Source organism: Cervus elaphus, chromosome 21, assembly GCF_910594005.1.
Source record: "Cervus elaphus chromosome 21, mCerEla1.1, whole genome shotgun sequence".
Classification (NCBI taxonomy): Eukaryota; Metazoa; Chordata; class Mammalia; order Artiodactyla; family Cervidae; genus Cervus; species Cervus elaphus.
This window is the reverse complement of record NC_057835.1, coordinates 45536421-45558874: the sequence shown is the minus strand read 5'-3', so window position 1 is coordinate 45558874 and position 22454 is coordinate 45536421. Positions and strand designations below refer to the sequence as shown.

Sequence of the window (22454 nt, the reverse complement as noted above, 5' to 3'; positions counted from 1 at the left end):
TAAAATCCTCTTTATCTGGACTTCAGTCATAAGTCAGTTTTATTATTGGAACGTATTAGGTTGTTGAGATGCATACAGAAAATACGGGGATTTTATAAAGACCGTGTGTACTAAGTTGTTTCTGTCGTGTCTGACTCTTTGCAACGTTATGGACTGTAGACTACAAGGCTCCTCTGTCCACGGGATTTCCATGGCCAGAGGAGCGATAATACTCCAGGCAATAATACTGGAGTGAGTTTCCATGTCCTTCTCCAGGGGATCTTCCCAACCCAGGAATCAAACCCACGTCTCTTATGTCTCCTGCATTGGCACTAGTGCCACCTAAGAAACCTTTATAAAGACTACATTAACGCATAAACTGTTGGTGGCTGATTTTCTTTCCTGAGTTTTCTAACTATAAAGCATTTTCTTGCAAACTGTGATCTTCTCTAATTATAGCTTAGTATATTATGTTATTTGCAAAGAGAAGCTTTGAACATATTGCGGATGTTGATATGCTGGATAAGATAGCTGATAACAACTCAGCCATCTTTCTTAAAAGACATGAATGTGCTGTTATTAGCATCAAACTCATATTGTTTTCAGCAAATAGCAATCAATAAGACCCATTAGCGAGACCTGGCAAGTCAATAGCAAGATCTACAAAATATTGATTTCATTATATGAGGAGCTGTGAGAGAGAAGCAACCACATCCAAGCTTTTTAAGCTGGTCCAGCCAGCAGGGGCATTTTGTAGGCAACTCACCATCGTAAGTATAGATGTTGATGTTGCGAGGTTCCGGGTAGAAGCAAGAGCAGATCAAGGACAGCATGGACAGTTCCTTCATTTTTTCCTTGTAGGCTGAAACAAACAGCTCAAGATTAGCAAGTCTCATTTCCTGAATTTCCTCTGAATGCTTCATTTCATCTGAATAATTGTTATAGCCTCTTGTAGAATTAAAGTTGGCAGGGACTCTCACAAATTCGATGCAAACAGAACTCTGGGGTGCATATTTCTTATTACAGAGGACATAAAATGCAAATTACTGCAGGTTAGGTAAGAAGTGAGGGGAAGGGAGCTAGAGAAAGAAAGGAAGGTAGAAGGAATTGAGATCCAGCAAGGTAGGAGGGAGAGACAAGAAAGATACGGAGGAAACGGAAACAGACAAAATGGACAGATAGGTTCATTCTATACATGTGTGCACAGGTCTGTTGTATGTAAGTCAGCTTCAGGAGGTGTGCTTTGTTAAATCTGAATGGCCACATAGTCATTTGGGAAGAGGCAGAGAATTCATCAGGACAACTGTTAAGCAAGTACATCTTCCAGGGACCAGTGTGCTGCCTTCTCTTCATCCCCAAGTGCAGTTTCATTTATCTCTCTCTTTACACACAAAAACAAACCTGGACCAGAGATCTGATAAGGATCTCCCTTCCTCTCTGCGCACTCAGTTCAGATGCCAAGCAGCTGCAGGGATTCGGACCTCCTTCCTTCTTAATCCCTCCCAACCCCTATTTCATTTTTCTCTTTTCCTCTCAAGAAGCCTCCTGCCTAGGTGACCATGGGGGCCTCTTATCACTGTTGGCCATCACTGAGACAACAGATGGGGATAAGGAGGTGGGATTCTCTAACCTTTGTTGATTATTAATTCTCAAGAATAATCAATTAAGGAAAATGAAAGAGGAATCATAGAGAGATTTTGTTGACTAACTTATGAGAATGTATAAACAGATGGTGAGGTCCTAACATACTGAACCTCACAGGGACCTAGTGCCTCTTGGCAGGGTCTTCTGATGGTTATGCATCCACGGGAGAGGAGTGCCTTGGGAAGGTGAGAACTCGCAGAAGATTGTTTGGGCATTATTGCCAGGTGCATCTGTGGTTAGCCAGAAGAAAATAGAGTCAATATCTGGATGCTTTAGAGGTACACAAATTTAGGTTGGGAAGGTTCTAAGAGATCATTTAGTCAACTGTCTACCCACCTTACCATCAATTTTGCAAATGAAATGGACCACAGAGGCTGAAGTCATATATTACTAGTGACCATGTTGGGGTCTTGATAAAATGTAGTAAATCAAGGTCTTAAACTTGCTAAGAGGTTTCTAGCTCTACTTTCAAGATGAGCTTTATTTAGTGTGTTAAGAGTGCTGGACATGCTTGTGAAATTGTCTAGGCAAGAATACTGGAGTGGGTAGCCATTCCCTTCTCCGGGGGATCTCCCCAAACCAGGGATTGAACCTGGATCTCCTGCACTGCAGGTGATTCTTTACCATCTGAGTCACCAGGGAAGCCCTGTGAACTGCATACAAAGGTCAAATATTGCCATATTGCATATGGTTCAACATAACACACCTTGAGCCTCTCTAAAAGAATCTCCCTCCCTATTTAGCTTATTTCTTTAAAATAAGCAACACAATTTGCCTTGTACCAAAAGAGCTCTGCTAATACCCATTCTCAGAGATTTTATTGAATGCCTTTGGAATTTTAGAAGGCTGAAACTATATTTCTTTGTCTTATGTGTCTATTTAGTTAATAAAATTATGTCCCTTATAAAGGTTCAAGCCAATCTTCACATGGATGTTCAGTGTGAATCACAGTATCACATGAGAACATTCTGACGTTCAATGTGTGTAATTCCATGAGCTGATTAAAACCAAACAGCAAAGCTTTGTAGCTTGTAAGTCTTTTAGTAAGAGGACGCCATATGGTATCTGAAATACTTTGCAAAATTAAGCACGTATTAGAAGCACATATTAAAGATATCAACCTTATTAAGGAAGGACAATCAAAAACCAAAATAAAAGATATTTTGTCTAGGAAAGGGAACCCTCCTACATTGTTGGTGGGGATGTAAACTAGAGCAGCCACTGTGGAAAACAGTATGTATGGAGTTTCCTTAAAAAAAAAAAAAAAAGAGCTACCATATGATCCAGCAATTCCTCTCCTGAGCATATATTTGGAAAAGATGAAAACTCTAATTGGAAAGATACATGCATCCCAAAGTTCATAGCTGCACTATTCATAATAGCCAATGCATAGAAACAAACCAATTTCCCATCAACTATATATATATATGTATTACATTATTCTGATAATATATATTATATATATAATAAAAAAGAATGATATATTGCCATTTTCATCAACATAGATGGACCTAGAGAATATCAAACTAAGTCAGAGAAAGACAAATATTATATGATATCACTTACATGTGGAACTTAAAAAATAATACAAATGAATCTATATACAAAACAGAAACAGTCTCATAGGCATAGAAAACAAACTTACAGTTACCAAGTGGAAAGGAATTGGGGGCAGGGGTAAATTATAAGTATGGGATTAACAGGTACAAACTACTACACCTAAGATAGATAAGCAACAAGGCTTTGCTGAATGGCACAGGGAACAATATTCAATATCTTGTAATAATCTATAATGGAAAGTAATGTGAAAAAAATATAATGAAATCACATTGTTGTATACCTGAAACTAACACAATATTGTAAATCAACTATACTTCAGTTAAAAAAAAGACTTTCTTTCTTACAGCGGTTACAGATTAAAGGTGTAGAAGAAAAAGATTTCCTGCAAAAGAAAATACTCCTCACCATCAGTCCTTAGTTCCTTGGAAATGCAGTTCACTAATTTTCAGGAAGGTCACTCACTGCTCTAATTGTACTTGATATGGGTGTACACGTTGTCAGGAACCAACACGTTTGGCGCCCATGTGTAATGTATAACTGTGACTGATAGAAACACTTGTTCTTTCTTCTCTGAGGTGGTCTGGGGACAGCCCCAGTTTGTGGGTGATTTCTTTCTTAGCCTCCTTCTTTTTCACTGGGGTATGGTAGCTTTAAAATGTTGCTAGTTTCTGCTGTAAAATTAAGTGAATCAGCTATCTCTATACAGATATCCCCTCCCTTTTGGTCCTCCCTCCCTCCCCCATCTAGGTCATCACAGAGCACCGATGAGCTCCCTGCTGTATACAGTAGGTTCCCACTAGCTATCTGTTTTACACATGACAGTGCACTTTGATTATTTCTAAAAATCAAGACCTGTGACTCTATATGGCATGATTGACTATCTAGCAGTAGATATGGCGTAGAGTTTCACTCCTACAGTTGCTCTGAATCCTGCTGCTGCTGCTGCTGCTAAGTCGCTTCAGTCATGTCGGACTCTGGGTGACCCCATAGACAGCAGCCCACCAGGCTCCCCCGTCCCTGGGATTCTCCAGGCAAGAACACTGGAGTGGGTTGCCATTTCCTTCTCCAATGCATGAAAGTGAAAAGTGAAAGTGAAGTCGCTCAGTCGTGTCCGACTCTTTGTGACCCCATGGACTGCAGCCTACCAGACTTCTCTGTCCATGGGATTTTCCAGGCAAGTGTACTGGAGTGGGGTGCCATTGCCTTCTCCGCTCTGAATCCTAGGGAACCCCTTAAAGCCAGTTGAAACCACAGCCCAAGCAAATTCTGATGGTTGCCAAGTAGCAAAGGCAGACTGTGAAGAAGGGTCTCTTCCTCCCTGGCTCCATTACCCACTTTCCCCCAGGTGACACTTCCCTTTCTAATCCTCTCATCTACATCCTTCCCAAGATCTGAATCTCAATTCAGATCCCTGCTCCTCACTGTTTCCCTCTCTTAGGGCTGCTATCCACGTTGATCTCCTATTGTCCTTAGGAGGCTGTAATACCTAATCTTTATTATATTGTTCTACTTGATTATATACTGCTTAGGCCCCTTCACTGGAAGGACTGATGCTGAAGCTGAAGCTCCAGTACTTTGGCCACCTGATGCAAAAAGCCGACTCATTGGAAAAGACCCTGATGCTGGGAAAGATTGAAGGCAGGAGAATGGGGTGGTAGAGAATGAGATAAAGATAGCATCTCTGACTCAGTGGACGTAATTAGAGCAAACTCTGGGCTTTCCAGGTGGTGCTAGTGGTAAATAACCTGCCTACCAATGCAGGAGACATAAAAGACACTGGGTTTGATCCCTGGGTCAGAGAGATCCCCTCAGGGAGGAAATGGCAACCCATTCCAGTATCTTTGCCTGGAGAATCTCTTGGACAGAGGAACCTGGTGGGCTATAGTCCACAGGGTTGCAAAGAGTCGGAGATGACTTAGCAACTGAACAAGACTCCTTCATTACTACTTTTGATGTGTACTTTTTGTTTACTAAACTAAGCTCTTTAAAGGCAAATGTTGCATCTTACTCATTTATAAACTAATTTACAGCATAGTCCTGAATGGAACAGAAGGCAGTTGCTTTGTGAATCATTGTTGGCTATTTTGTTCATTGATTTTGAATGTCTCTCAATTAAAAAGTGTTTATGGTCAGTATCCATGGTCAACAGTTTCTGTGAGGCATTATGAAATTACAAAGAGATATAATATATGTGTCCTCATTCTTAGGAGCTTTCAAGTCAGGGAAGTGAAGTATACAGATGTAAAAAGCGATAGTGTGAAACTGAATGTGTTAGTTGCTCAATCATATCTGACTCTTTGCGACCCCATGGACTATAGACCACCAGGCTCCTCTGTCCATGGAATTCTCTAGACAAGAATACTGGAGTGGGTTGCCATTCCCTTTTCCAGAGGATCTTCCCAACCCAGGGATCGAACCCTGGTCCCCTTCACTGCAGGCAGATTCTTTAACATGTGAGCCACCAGGGAAGCTAAAAAGTGATAGAAACACATGCAAAATAAGCTAAGTGTCAAATAGAGGCACAGATGAATCGTACTAGAAATTCAAAAGAACCTCCAAGTCCTGGGTTTGTGGAGAGGGTGGTCAGGAATGACTTTATAGTTAGAGTTGCCGTATTTAAAGCAAATAAAAATACCAACATCTAGTTAAGTTTTAATCCAAATATTGCATGGGACATACTGAAAGCCATTCTATGCTTTTCTGAAATTCAACTTTAACTGATTATCTTGTATTTTATTGGGTTCACCAAAAAGCTTATTTGGGTTTTTTTTATAACAAGTTCCCAAATGAACATTTTGACCAATCCAATATATGGCGGCCAGAGCCAAGTGGACTGTAACTGTAAGCCTGAGTAGAGGAGAGGGAAGCAAAGAAGAGAGAAGCCAAATTTATTATTGTTGACATGGAAATGGTCTTCTAAAGAGACCGTATGGAAAACTTTTATGGGTGGAACAGTGAGTTCACTTAAGGATGAATGACGCAGCTCATTCCAGGGAGCATCTTTCACCTCCTAATCTTTGTGAATGGCGTCTCAAAGACTCTGCCACAAAGGGGTGTTAGAAGCTGTGCCCTGATAGGAAGTCTTCTTTGAGGTCAGCTGTGTGCCAGGATTTTCGGTAAGATGTTTTGAATTTTTGCTCATGTAAAAGGATGGTTGTGACTTAAACCATTATGTTTATATTAAAACAAACATGAATATATACTAAAATGTTAGTATTTTAAGAATTTTAAATGTGTAAATGTAAAAGAAATTTGAACCTGAGAGTTTGACCCCACCCTTAGGAATATCTACTTCCCTTGTGGCTCAGATGGTAAAGCTCTCCTTAGATAGATTTGGCCATTTTATTGAGGAAAGACACAAGGAGACGCACTGAATAAAGTTAAGAAACAAGTCTGTCTGCAATGCAGGAGATCTGGGTTCGATCCCTGGGTTGGAAAGATTCCCTGGAGAAGGAAATGGCAACCCACTCCAGTACTCTTGCCGAGAAAATTCCATGGACGGAGGAGCCTGGTGCAGGCTACTGTTCATGGGGTTGCAAAGAGTTGGACACGACTAAGCGACTTCACTTTTACTTTAGGAATATTTATGTGAGAAAGTTTGAGAAGCACATAGTTGGCATTGGTTTGATTTTTGGTTAAGTTCTGGTTTGCCTGTATCACCCTGGTTTAAGCCCATTAATGACATCCTCTTTCATGGTTGGAAAATTTGTCTGTTACAAGTCATCCTAGCAATAGGTAGCCGTTGAACATTTTGAAAGTGGAATTACCTGATAAAAGGCTCTTCTTAGATCTATTTGGCCATTTTGTTCAGGAAAGACACCAGGAGACACATTGAATAAAGTTAAGAAACAACTGAATAAAGTTCAGTAGAGAATGCAGTGTGACTTTGGGAAATGGTAATGCAGAGGAACTGAACTGAACTAAATGCAGAGGAAAAGGAAAGAGAAGATGCAAGGGATTTTATGAAAGGTGAATTGATAGAAATTTGGAGTCAAGGGTAGATGGAAGAGGGTGAGAGAGCCTCATGGCTGGGTAGCCAAGGGAAGCTTTCCAGAGAAAGTGTTGCTAAAACTGAGTCCAGTAAGATAAGTTGGCTTTGCAGAAAACAGACCATGGGTTGAAGTACTGAAATATATATAATTTGGGTAAACTTTTTTATTACCAATAAACCAAATCCCAAGCAAGTGCAAATGCTATTAGAAACATGTTATTTCTATTGAATAGAAATTGAATTTCACTATTGAAATTTCACCCTTTGAATTGACAATCATTTCCTTCATTGGTTTTTGGAAGTCAGCATATATTAATCTTTTCACTATGCTCAACACCAAACAGAGTGTGCGTGCTTGTAAGGATGTGGGCGGAGGCAGGTAATTCCATATAATAGTTTTCATTGTTGGCTGCATTTGCTATTAACTATTAATGTTTTCAAGTAAGTGTATTTCTCTAGTAAATTCATTTAAAATTCAACCCACAAGATGTATAATGATTTTATAGCAATATCCACTTAACCTAATGGTGTATGAACACATAGTTTTCCATTTTTTCCAAGTGGCTACAATGAACTCTGAATAATAGCAATGTGGATGCTAAGTCGCTTCAGTCATGTCTGACTCTTTCTGACCCCATGGACTGTAGCCTGCTGACTCTTCTGTCCATGGGATTTCCCAGGCAAGAATACTGGAATGGGTTGCCATTTCCTTCTCCAGGGGATCTTCCTGACCCAGGGATCAAACCTGGGTCTCCCGCATTGCAGGGAGATTCTTTACCATCTGAGCCACCAGGGAAGCAGATGGTAAAGAATCTGCCTGCAATGCAGGAGACCTGGGTTCAATCCCTGGGTTGGGAACACATAACATTTATATTATATATGTATAAAATTGTTTCTCCCATTCTTCTAAATATATATCAGACTCTAACCCTTTGCTTAAACTTTCAAATACATCTTAATTTTATACAATTGTGTTTCAACAAGAAAACGATGTATATTATTCATGGCAATATACTGCATTGTTTTTGAAAGGTCCAAATAATTAAAAATGAGTTTTTAAAAAACGTTCAGTTTTGTATTTCACCTGGCTTGTGTGGGAGTGGCCATTAATATGACTTCTCATACTCACTTTGTTATTTGACTTGGAATCAGCAGTATCACAAAAATATCATTTGCTTACTCATTCTGAGAAAAATTTTATTTGACTCCTCAGTTTTGGCTAATGCTGAGTGTAAAAAAAGTGATATGTATTAGACTTTCTATTAACACATGAAAGACAGCTATGGAATGCTCTGGAAATATCATTTATATACTATTTTGGGAGGAAATACGTCATAATCTCTGAATGGGCTGCTTGTCTGTGTCCCCACAGAACAGTGTTCTTAACATCTGTGTGAGCAGACGTTCAGGGCATTGACCACTTGGCTATGGACTTGTGTTTCAGGGGCCCTGATGAAGGAAGCTCAGGGTCTGTTAGCACCTTCCTTTCTCATGTTTCTCCTGTGATCATCTTAGTCCAGCAGAGGTTTTTTTTTTTTTTTTTTGCAAGTCCTAAAATACACAACTTGGAGTCAACCTAAATTTCTTCTTTTGAAAGGTCTCTAGGCAGAAAGTAAAGGGCCAAGGTAGATGATATACAGAATGTAGGATATAGTTCCCTAGCACTGGTTTCACAGCAAGTATATTTGCATTGATTTCTAAGAGATTTCATTGACATTTGAAGCTTTCCAATTTGTTACATATAAACAGTAAATTAAAAGCACTTCTTTCTTTGGGGGAAAGAAGCATTTCCAGGTAGGGGAATCTTTAGAATCTGGAAAATGGGGGTGACAGTTGAGGATATTCTTGGTAATACTCTGGGTGCTGGTGACACAGTTTCAATGACATAAAGGGAGAAACAAGGTCCTTGGCTAATCAGTTCTAAAAAGACTCATTTATACCCACAGTCATTAAACATTGAACCCACACTCTACCACTGATCTTCTAACTGTCTTCCTCTCTAGCCCTCCTATTTTCTAAGTCTTCAAATAGGTGAGAATCAGTTACCTATAAGCTCTTTTTTTTGATGCTTTATTCATGTCATAAATTAAGCTCCTGCTGCTCACTTTAACTTGATTTTAACTATATTGTGTGTGTGTGTGTGTATGTGTGTGTTTGTGTGTGTGTTGCATTTGGTAGTCTGATTGTTTTGGGGTCTTAGAATCTCAGATCAGATTATTTTCTAAAACTCAGATTTATCATCCCATTTAGAAATACTTTCAAGAGCCCCATCACTGATTTTCCTCTTGAAGGATGAAATGCATGAAAATGACTTTATTTAAAGCATTTGCATACTATATTGGCTTCTATCTGGGCCCTAAAAAAACTTTGCTTGATGAATACATAATTGAGAACTCAACATTTACATGAAAAAGAAATCTCAGATTTTTCAAGATCTATTTTAACATCCCAGAAGATCTCTGATATGAGGTAATGGTCTAGATATTTCTGCCATGATGATGTAATGCTAATTGGCTTAGAATAAATATGGATTCAGCTGGTATTTATTCTATGCACATCTCCCCATAAGAATTATGATCTCCTAAGCTATAATAGCCACAGAGGTTTTGAAAAGTTAATATTTTGATCAGCCAAAGCAGCATATTTTTTTCTGTAGGAATAGATATCAAATCAAATCAAGGGACATTTAAGAAGGTCAAAGCTGTACAACGCATCATTGGATTTTACAGAAGCATATGAGACTCTTAAATTTCAATTCCATTGATAACTGGTCAAATAGTTGTAACAAGGAAAAGAAACTGGGTGACCTGATTCAGTCCCTGGGGTCAAAACTGTAATAAAAGCAGTAAATTGTATCAACTTGGAACTTTACACCTTACTCTTACTTCCAAGTCAAACGTCTGTTGAGTTTAATGGGAATTTAACCATGCAGGGTGCTATTCTTTTATCTTTTCCTGTGATGAAAGAAATTCTTGTAGTCTTACATGGAGACCAAACTACACTGTGGTTTACACAAGAGTAATGGAAGCACTTTATTTTGTCTGCAAGTCAAGATTTTATTACCAAGCCTAATTTTAGGTATCAAAGGATATATTTTTCTTAAGTCTTCAGCAGTAGTCACAAGCCTAGGATGATAGCTAAATTAGTTGGGACTAAAATGAGAGAAAACCAGAGTGAAAGAACAGTCTGTTCATGTGACTGAGTGAAGTTCTCATAGTGCAATGGGTTTTTTCCTCCCTTTTTCCCTAGTCTTCCCTGTGGTCTCCTAAACCAGAAAGTGTTAGTTGCTCAGCTGTGTCTGACTCTTTGCAACCGCATGGACTGTAACCCACCAGGCTCCACTGTCCATGGAATTCTCCAGGCAAGAATATTGGAGTGCTTTGCCATACCCCTCCGCAGGGGATCTTCCTGAACCAGGGATCAAACCTGGGTGTCCTGCATTGCAGGCAGATTCTTTACCATCTGAGACACCAGGGAAGGGCCCTTCAGGGGCTGCCATGATGTTCTCTGAATTGTGTCTCCAAAATGGCTAAATGTGACACCCAACTCATTTAAATCTTGTCCTATTACTTTTAAACTTTTGACTGAGAGTAGAAAAATACTTTGTACCCATTCTTAGTTCAGCAAAACTCATACTTCTTATGCAGACTGACTATGGTATAAATTCTAGAATCAAAAATGTTGTGTCATCAATGAGGAGGATATTGGTTTCTTTATTCTTTTTGTTGTAACATGTAGCCTTTCTCTAGAAAATAAGCTCTGGGTTCCCCTTCCCATGGATTTTAGAATTAAGTCTGACTATGATTCATGTTTCTGAATTGCAAAAGGAAGTATAAAATTGCATATATGGTGAATTTCCTATTATAGTCTCAGTCCAAGCAAGAACTTTCAGAAATGAAAAATGCAATACTTTTCTGACAAGTGAGAAACAAAAAAAACTAATATAAGATTCACATAACTTTATCTCACTTAATAGGCCAGTTGACTTTTCTCTTGAATTGATCAGTGGTTTAGATGCTGAAGATACAATGAATTAAAAGGGAGTCCTCTCTGTCATTACAAGATGGGGTTGCCTATCTTCAGATAATGGAATATGCTAATTTATACAGAACATTAAAAAGAAAACAATCTGATTAAGCAGGGATTCTGCAATAATTTGTGGGGCAATTCGTATTAGTTGTGTGTGTGTGTGTGCTCGGTCGCTTCAGCCATGTCTGACTCTTTGCGACCTTATGGACTGTAGCCTGCTAGGCTCCCCTTTCCATGGGATTCTCCAGGCAAGAATACTGGAGTGGATTGCCATGAGCCACCTGGGAAGTCCCCTGTTAGTTATATCCTGATTTAATTCCTCTATCAATCTGAAAATTTGCTAGAAGTTGAAAGCATAGTTCTTGAAGTTTTCACACAAACCTCTACTCCCTTGGAATGGTGGAATGTTTCTATGCATTTGAAGAGTTCCATATTGTTGTTTTAGTTCTGAACGGATCTTAAAAAATCCTTACTACTTGTAATAGTTACTAGCATCAACTGAGAATAAAAGAAGCATTTAACTTACTGGTATTGTTAAATAATACTTAATAAGTTTCCATTGACTAGAATTCCTATCTGGGTAGTATACAAACTGTATTTATAGCAGTCTCCCTAAAATTTTTCTTCGGAAATGAATGGTATATAAATGATTAATAGACAATATTTCAGGAAAAGGCCAAAAAAGCCTCATATAGGAGGTATTTTGCTTGCTCCTCAAAACCTAAGGAGAATTCTAGAGTCTCAATGTAGGTAACATTGACTCACTAGTGCTCTGAAAGTTGGATTTTCAAAGCAAGTTTCTCGGAGTTCTATTCTAGTCAACCATTCAAAACCTGTGTATTAAATGCCTAGGTAACTGGAGGGGGGAACAAAACCTGAGCAGCCGGGTAAATTTCTTCCCCCGAGTGAAAACAAATCTTGTGACCTTGCTAGTCACACTTAAGTAATATGTCCTACAGTCATTTTGTGTCATAGAGAATAGAACAAACAAATATATATTTAAAGAAAAACAGAAAATAGACACATTATCAAAATTTAGAACTCCTACCAATATTAAAAGACAACAACTGAGTGATATTCTTCTTGAATATCTCTGGGAATGGATGAAAGTACCAGAGCATTTGAAATGAAGGTGAAGTCTCTTAATGGTACAGCTTCCACTGGGTGATTACCTTCAGCATCCATTTTCGAGGCAGCCAAACAGTGTGGAAGGAATTTTGAGGTTAACCTAAATATGCCATGGAAATTGCTTTCTGTTTTGAAAATCAAATGCTACTTCCTCAAGCTTGACCACCTAAAGACTCATTTTCTGAAATAGGATTCTTTCCATCATATACTTGAACTTATGTTAAGTATAATTTCCTGCAAGGGATGCAAAGCAATATAAAAAGCAAGTAAGTAAAATGTCAGAAGCTTCTGAATTCCCCAGTCAATTTTGGGTCATGACTGTTACAAACAAGATCAAAATATAAAAGGCAACGTGGTCCAAGAGAAGTTTTCTAAGTTTTCTTTCTTTCACATCTTTTTGTTTCTTCTGGAAATAAAAGCTCTTCTAAGAAATGGTCATTTTCAGTGGCACAAAAGTTTTATATGCTTATACTAAGATAACTGTAGCTTTGTTAAGTTATTGTTCTTTGCGTGACAAAATATCCTTTTGCCTTTTTTTTTTTTTTTGGTAATAAAGCAAATGGCTACAGAAAGGCTAAAGATACTGAAATTTCAGTTTTGATTATTTGAAATAAGCAATATATGTCATGAAAAGTCCAGAAATGTTTAAAAAGTAACTGTATGTTCTCTTAAGGGTGGATTTCATAACACATTTAACCTATAAGATACAAATAAAAATAACTGAGTGATCAGGAGAGTTTGTTCATACTTTGAGGAAATATATTATTACTGAGGAAATAATGTAACAAAACATTATTATGTTCTGGTTATGCATTGTTTTTCTGCTTCTATGAAATCTGGTTGACTTGAATTGGTGAGCACTATTTCTCAAAAACTTACTTTAAGATCATCAACATAAATATTATTAGGTCTGCATTTTGTTTAATGCAATTGGAATCACTAGCCATAGCATCTCAGAACTGGAAGGAAGAGCAGAACTTTGAAGTTGTCTCAGAACTTAAGATTTTTATGTTAAGACTTTGGACAAGCTATTTAATTTCTCTGGACTTTTTTTTTTTTTCCTTCTCATTGACAGTTAGTATTCCCAAGCTCTGGAATTGTATGATTCTACAAATTTAGCAATTTTGTCTATAAATGGATTAGCTTTCTCATTACATGCTGATTCATTCTTTTGTGTTTTCTCCGCTAAGGGTTTCCATTATCTACCTTCTTTTAAACAAATTATTTTAAGCTATTACATTTTTAAAGAAAAGGAAAACTTTCTCTTCATATTTTTTCTTTGTAAATTTTCCTCTTACCAAAACTTTGTATTTAATAATAAATATTTACATGATAGACACAAAATGTTATATATAATGTGATTCATAAAGCTACTCATGGATTGAATTTCAAATTGTCTAACTATTTGAGCAAACAACTTTACCCCATACTACATGGAAGATCAATTTTTGGCTTTAAATATGTATCTATTTTCACAATGAGGCAGACTAGGTGATGCATAAAATGTAAAGTTTTGGATGCCATCTGGAGTTCTTTTTGAGTTCATAATACTCATTCTTAAGATATGAGAAATATTACATATAATTATAACTGGTTGAGTGAGATCAGAATAAACTAGCATCTTATTTTCTTTATGTAGCAAGTAGCCCTTGACTTGGTCATAAACATTCCTAATTAAAAACCTGAAGGCAAAATGGTATCAAGTGTTTGACCTATATAGATAAATATGAATTGAAATTTGGCATAATAAATTGCTGATATTATTTTAAAAATCACAGCTTGGTAATACATAATACTTACAGGCACAATATGGGATTTCCTTTATGTTCTGTTTTCTCTAGATTTGTTCAGCCTAAACACATTCATAAAAAAGTGTACTTGTGGTTTGGGATATTATTCACAAGTTCAAAGAAGTGTCTAAGTAATAATATATAGAGCAGGACGGAGGATCTGAATACTAGGTTAAGGTGAAAATTCAGAAATGGCTCTAATGGTTGTGACTTCCGAAACACAGGAGGGACTCAAACTTGATGGTTTCCATTGCAAGGGGCTTTGAGTCTCTTCTCCTTTCAAAGCCACAGGCATATTCCTGGCTTGTTTCATAAAGCTTAGCCGTTATTCCTCTACTGCTGTGTTTGCTGTTAATCATTTCTTCCCAAGCGTATTTAAGGTTTGAGGGTGAGAGCCGGCGTCTTATTTAATGTGTGTACAGAGTTGTGTGAGGCGGTTGCGCTCAATTGCTCAGTCGTGTCCGACTCTTTGCAACTCTACGGACTGTAGGCCGCCAGGCTCCTCTGTCCTTGGGACTTTCCAGGCAAGAATGCTGGAGTGGGTTGCCAGTTCCTTCTCCAGGGGTGTGGCAGTTAGTGTTCTATAAATGCTAACCTTTTGGTGGCTGAGCAGGGAGGAGCTGCCACCAGCTGCAAATGACACCAGCCCCCCCACCCCCACCGTTTCCGTGTCCCCCACGCCCCCATCTCTCTGTGGCTCAGCTGGCTTACCCACAGAGAAGAGGTGAAGAGTGGGGGGTTAAGAGCCCAGATGTTGGACCCAGACTGAGCTCATTGATTCTCTCCAGTAAATTGACTAACTTCCTTTTATGCTATAGACAGGAATTGCTGTGGTTTGCAGTGGCCTGCTTCTGTCACTTGGCCCTTATCCCACAGCTGTAACTATGGCGATAGTTTCAAATGGTGCTAGTTAGTAACACAATAACTGCTCAGTTTCAAGGCAAAATTTAAGCAACCCGCTCAGCCTGTCTTTCATAAGGTCAGCTTCACAGCTGGTAATCACGTCCCTCTATGTAAGGAGAAAAAAAGAGGTAGGTAAATGTTTCCTCTGCATTCATTTATGGGTTCCGTTGCTTTTCTGGGCTTTCCCGGTGGCTCAGCTGGTAAAGAATCTGCCTGCAATGCAGGAGACTCTGGTTCGATCCTGGGGTTGGGAAGATCCCCTGGAGAAGAGAATGGCAACCCACTCCAGTATTCTGGTCTGGAGAACTGACTGCCAGGCTCCACTCCACGGGATTTTCCAGGCAAGAATACTGGAGTGGGTTGCCATTTCCTTCTCCAGGGGATCTTCCCAACCCAGGGATTGAACCTGGGTCTCCTGCATTACAGGCGGACTCTTTACCAGCTGAGCCACCAGGGAAGCCCATAATACTGACTAAAGATGAATAAATATTACCTTGGCATAATAGAAAAAATGTGAGTAAGAACTCAAGACTTACGCTCTAGTTCAGGATCTATCTGACTTTAACCAATATATTAAACCTTCTAGATATGAGTTAATCCAAAAAACAGGGGTAGGATAGGATATCACTGTAGACTCAATTAAATGACGTTTCATGAAACTGAAGTGCTAACTAGTACAAGATATTGTTATAAAGATTAATCCTCTCTAACTTGTTCTTTATTTTTTGACTTTTGAAGTCCTGCAGAGTGTGGCTATAGTGAAATGCTGTGGCATCTTTCTTCTTGTAATTCTGAGACTTCTCTTCATCCTTATCTCATAATTACTGAACACAGATGGAGCCCCTGCTGTATCCAAGGGAGGCTGTAGGCTGTGTTGCCCACGCAGGTTCCAGGGTCAGATTGATTTGTTTCAAATCCTCGCCCGAGCGCCTACTAGCTGTGGGTGACTTGCCCTCCCTCCCTTGCTCACCTGTGAAGTGGGGATGGTAATCATCTTAAGGTATTTGGCAGTTTCACTACACTCAGCACACTAAATACTCAATGCACATTAGCCAGCAGTATTATTACTGCCAGCCGCGAGGGTGCGGTAGGGGAGATGAGGTACAGGAAATGTGGTTCTGGCCTAAAAGAAACCCTTAGTATAGTTGCATATAAGACAAATAATGTCTGTAGCAAAACACGAAGTCAACAACCATTCTTGGCAAGGCAGCTGGAGCAAATAGAGACAGCTTGAGACCTGAAACCTGCCTCTGCCCTGAACAATGTGTGTGACTTCCAGAAAGTTACAGAACTTCCTGCGGCTTCTCCTTTCCTTCCTTGTCAAGCGGGGATAATAAAACCTGTTTAAAAGTTGCCATAAAAATGAAATAGGAAAAAGGGCAGAGGGGTATGTGACCTGTCACTGGTTTCTGCATAGAAGGGAGACAATAAATGACAAGGAATATGATGACCACAAAAAGGTGCTACCAGTCAGTATACGGCTAATTGCCAAGCGCATTGCTAGATGGTAAACCTGTCGAGTTCACAGCAAGAAAGATCAAGGAGAGCTAGATGTGAAGTTGATTTGCAAAGCCTGCTTGCTTCTTTTTGCTTCTAGGAGACCAAATTCTTTTTCAGAAGCAGTTCTGAGAAATCTTATTTGACTTAGCTGACTGGTCCTTATTCCATGTATTCAGTGTTCACTTCTAAAATTTATCAAAAGTGATAAAATGTTGGCTATTTGTTGTCAGTAGCAGCAAAAGTGGGTAGGCATTTATTCTTTTCAGCTATGTAAGCAAGTCATAAAATTCATTGCTCTCTCCCAGTTTATATATTTTTCTGCAGTTCTTTTACTGACAATGAATGTGTGTGAGTGCGTCAGTCACTCAGTCATGTCCAACTCTTTGCAACCCCATGGATTGTAGCCTGCCAGGCTCATCTGTCCATGGAACTCTCCAGGCAAGAATACTGGAATGTGCTGCCATTTCCTTCTTCAGGGGATCTACATGACCCAGAGATTGAATCCATGCCTCTTGAATTGCAGGCAGATTCTTTACCATCTGAGCCACCAGGGAAACCCCAACACACACAGAGCAGCAAAAGTGGGTATGCGTTTATTCTTTTCAGCTCTGCAAGCAGGTCATAAAATTCACTGTTCTCTCCCAAGTTACATTTTTCTGTGACTCTTCTCTTGCATATGTTGGAATGTAGCTTCCTGCAACTCAAAACCAATACAGACTGCTACTGTGTAGGTTTAAAAAATTCATTTTAAGAAAAATTACAGCGGATGGAATCCAATTCTTTCAAAGCAGCTTAATTCAATATTTCTTCAATGTTAATGCTGAGCTTATAAAAAATGTTCATCCTAGATACTGAATTGCATTTTCTTTTATTTGTTCTACTACTAAGCTCTTTTTAAAACCAAGTGTTCTGTTAATGGAAGAGATGTAGGTCTTTTCTCTGTACTTTCATGTTTTGGTTAGGCATTTGGAACTTTGTTTGACTTTTTAAGGTGAGAGAATATCTACATTTTCTTTACTGCTGAACTTTTCTACTCAGTGTAATATATTATGACCTCGCGAGTGTTTAAATTGTATTGATGCTTTCATATAAAGCTCCTCCTTTGTCATTATTTCTTGTTTATAAGAAGGTAGGAGTATATTTTATCATCTGCATTTTATGGCCTATAAATGTGAACAATATGGGGTATTTTTATATGTATATGGTAATCATCAACAGTATCTAATTTGTAAAAGGACTATACTACACTTGTAAGTATAAACATATTTCTATTAATATACCTGCAATTATGTCATAAATATAATTCCAGGTTTATGTACCACATATTTATATGAATTGATGGTCTGGAGGCAAAACAAAATAGTGCCCCTTTAAGTCAGTAGTCAATTATGATCCCTTAAGTCTCTGTAACATCAGATGTCAGATGAATGCTAATCTTACTTATTTATCTTAATTATTTAAATAATAACATTCCACTAATATTTTACAGTGTTTTACTGATCAGTACTTGGAAAGCTACTGATTGGAAAGGTATTATTTTCACGAATGACTTGGAGAACAATACTAAACTGTACATTTCTGTATCTTTTTCCCTACCAGAGTTATCGAAGGAGTATTCTGTTTTTACTGCTTGTCTCTAGTTATTTTTGTTGTGCTTATTTACTAATGGGTGGAGAGTAGGAGGGCTAAATTGGTCCAGATAAGAAATATTTGGTTATTCCTGAAAGAAAAGATCTAGCTGAAGGATGGGTGTTGAAAATGGAAGAGAGCAGGAGAGTTCCAGGTAGGGAGGAAATTGAAGAAACAGGAAAGACAGATTATGAAACAGTCAAGTGATGTCAGATTTGGATAAAATTGATGGGCTGATAAGATTTTAAGAACAAGAGACTCTGTGTGTGTGTCTGAGTGTGGAATGTGATATAATTTCCCCCAAAACTGATAGGTTAATAACCTTTTTAAGAACAAGAGACTGCTCTCCAAGAAAATTCAGTGAAGACTTCTACATTTTAATGCTTCTGGAATCAGTTTTTATTTCTGTCGAATATGATATTTTATGTTGATGAGCCTTACTAGGTAGCAAGAGGGTTAGTTTTATTGATGCTATATGTATATTTGAAGGAGGATGAGATATGAAATATAACAGGGAAACATGAGATGAGAAATAAATTCAAAAGAAATGTATTGAATTGGCCAAAAGGTTTGCTCAGGTTTTCTCTAACATCTTATGGGAAAACCTGAATGAACTTTTTGGCCAACCCAATACTTTTGATTCTGGCATTTCCTGGAATGGATTTATCTTAGAGATATATGATAGTGGCATCTGTTTCATAAATATTGTTATCAGTTCTCCCTCTACCACAAAGAATTATTGAGTAATGATCATTTCCTAAATTCCAAGTAATTCTAGTAGATTTGTTATTATATGTAAAATTTACAAAGTAAATTAATATTTTTGTTTGCTGTTTTCATCATCCATTTAAGGTGTCAGGGAAGGGGATTACTATTTGGATTGTGAAGTGAAAGTCATTTAGTCATGTCCGATTCTTTGCAACCCCGTGGACTGCAGCCTGCCAGGCTCCTCTGTCCATGGAATTCTCCAGGCAAGAATGCTGGAATGGGTAGCCATTCCCTTCTCCAGGGGATTGAACCCAGGTCTCTAGCATCGCAGGCAGATTCTTTACTGTCTGGGCGAGCCACCAGGGAAGCCTGTGGTGGATCTGGATTATGAAGTGCTTAATATTGAATTGTTTACTTAATCCTCTCAGCAACCATGTGATTTTCTAAAAGTCAAAGTATAGTTGATTTCCAAGATTGCAATAGTTTCGGGTGTACAGTATAGGGATTTAGTATTTTTTCAGATTATACTCCATTACAGGTTATAAGATAATGGCTATAATTCCTTGTGCTATACAGTATATCCTTGTTGCTTACCTATTTCATACACAGTCATTTGTATCTGTTCATCCCACACCCCTCATTTGTCCCTCCACTCTCCCCTTTCTCCTTTGGTAACCATGAGCTTGCCTTCTATGTCTGTGAGTTTGTTTCTGTTTTGCATATACACAAAAAATGTCATTTATCATTTGTATTTTTTTTAGATTCCACATATAACTGATATCATACAGTATTTGCCTTTTTCTGTCTGACAACAACCGTGTAATTTAGGTGGTATTATTTTTCCCTGAGATATATTGTGTGATATAATTGGGAAAATGGCAGTAGATGATAATTCACTCAAGGATTATCAGTGAATAGATGGGGCAAGATTTAAAACTATGTCCATCTAACCCCCATATCCACTTCTGATCTGCCAGAGGTGTCTTAACAGTCTTTGGTTATATCTCTGTGCTTCCTAATTGATGGTCTTAGTGTATCATGTACTGTCTTGTAATAATATTGCAGGGTAGTATAGTAAAATTGTTAAAATGATGGACACTTCTATTTATAGTTATGTTATTATTACTGGTTATTTTTTTTTTTTTGTATGTTCAGGGGTCTGTTTTCTTCAAAAGACTAAATTCTCCAAGGGTGAGGACCATGATTATTTATATTTTCACAACACCTAGCATAGGTTTCAGAATGGAGTGGGTGCTTGAATCTATTTTAATCAATGCCATTAACCATTAATAACTTTAGACTGAAGGCAAACCCACTCAATACCTGCCTTTCTTCACTTGTGCATATTTCATTACTGGACAGGAGAAAGTGCTAAACTTTATTAGCTTATTTAATCACATATTATCATAACCTATCTTATATAGATGTAATATATATGATATATATCATAGATATCATATCTAATTTAATTCTACCTAATACATATAATATTAAGATATACAATGTATATTAGATATCTACATCTTTTTTTGCAGTATAATTGACTTTATTTTATTTTTTTTATAATTGACTTTAATATTATATTACTATCAGGTGAACAACATATTGATTCAATACTTTTACACATTATAAAATTATTCCCACAGTAAGTTTAGTTACCATCTGTCATGTATAACAAAATTATTACAATATTATTGACTATATTACCTATGCTGTACATTATATCCTTGTGCCTTATTTATTTTATAACTGAAAATTTGTACTTAATGTTTCTCACTTATTTTGCCCAATCCTACACCCCCTCACCTATCTATGAATTTCTATTTTGTTTTGTAGATTTCATATATCAGTAAAATCATATACAGTTCTAATAAAGATGTGTATTTTTACTAGACCTGTGTTCTAATAAAGAGTTATGTATATAAAGGTCTAATAAAGATATGTATAATAAAGATATGTATATTATATATGCCATATATATATGTTATATATACTATTACATATATAATGCAATGTGTTCTGGCTCCATCTCTAAAATTTATCACATGTAAACTTGCTTAAGTAAATTTTTTGAGCATTTTTAAACAGAGTAACCTGTATATTATGCTCATTTCATAGGGACTATTTGCAAGTTAAAAAGGATGGAGTTTGTGAATATCTTCTGAGAACCACAAGGTCCCATACTGATAGGTCATGCTAATTCTTCTTTTGAACATTTTCAATCTTCTATGTTTATCTGCTTCTTTTTTTAATTCTAAAAGGAAAAAGTAGGTCAGAAGTAGAATGAACAGATGATTTTTAAAGTGACAGGAGTCTTGGGATCATGTAACCTGGACATCAAAAGATTAGAATCAACTCGTGATGTTTCACGTGTTTGAACTACTACAGTGAGAAGGATGCTAACTGACACTGCTCAGATAAAGCTGAGACTTAAATAACAATAGACATTAGTGTGTTAGGAAAAAAAAGAACCACGGAGTAGTAAAGACAAGTCTGAATGTTCTGAAGCAGGGTTCCAAGGCAGCTGCATAGCCTCCCTCCAACAGCTTGACATGATCGGTGCCCCTCCCCGTTAGTCTAGAACTGTTAAGAAGCAACATCTTGATATGATATTCTCATCTTCTCATCTCAGTTCTGAAACAGTCAGTACTTTATAGATTGAACTTTATCATGTGAGTTAGGCTTCTATTTACTAGAAAGCCCAAACTGAAAGACTCTTATTAGGCTTACTGTAATCAGTTTTGTTCAGTGGAACAAAACTGGCTCCATTATTGTTGCTGTTAAAGGGAAAAAAAATCTTCCAAGATAGGGAGTAGAATGAAAATCTAAATTTTAAAATACTTTCTTGTACAAGTATTTGTGGAACTAAGTCTAGATGAATTTCATCAATTTCTTTTTATACTGATATAGACATATAACCAAAAGATTGACAGATTCATATCACTGATGATTTATTATTATACTAAGTACTTGTGCTAACGAATGATAAACAATCTGACATCCAGAGTACAATTATTCCAGAAGAATAACTACTAAATAAGCATTCTTATAGCCACCACTTTATAATTTAAAAAATCAATTCCAGAAAGCATTACATTTAATGTACTATACAAGAACTATAACTATCTATTTTTGGTCACAAAAACAAATTTTTGGAATCTTATAATTTTTCAAAGTATTAAATATTTTAAACTGGAGGTCAACAAAATTACAAATGAGAAAAACCTTAAAATTTTGGTTATGGTTTTCTGGTATAGTGTGTGGCTTCTTTTCTTAAGTACAATTCCTCGAGAAGCTATATTTCCAGATGACTAGCAAACTGATTGCTGAGATGCATTAATTAACCTTTACATTCACATAAAAGTGTTTTGCAAGAACAAACGAACACAAATTGTTATCTTTAATCATGACTAATAAAAATGGGCTATATAAACACAGATTTTACTACTGCAAATGTCTCCTTGACTAATGACAGGACCTGATTCTTTTATTAAAAGATAATTAAAAATGTTTCACAGGGGATTCAGAATCTTCTCAATCATTCCTGCCTGCCTGTCTGCTTTTGAGATAACAGGATGGAGAAGTCTTCAAGT

General features: G+C 37.4%; 1 protein-coding gene across 1 annotated transcript in view; it reads right to left on the bottom strand.

Annotated features, from left to right (window-relative positions):
* Nucleotides 1-22454, bottom strand: part of STMN2 (stathmin 2) — a 56299-nt gene that overhangs the window by 26099 nt on the left and 7746 nt on the right. The window contains exon 2 of the mRNA XM_043880397.1: nucleotides 746-841. Within this exon, the coding sequence (XP_043736332.1) occupies nucleotides 746-841 (96 nt within the window). The remainder of the gene's footprint in view (nucleotides 1-745; nucleotides 842-22454) is intronic.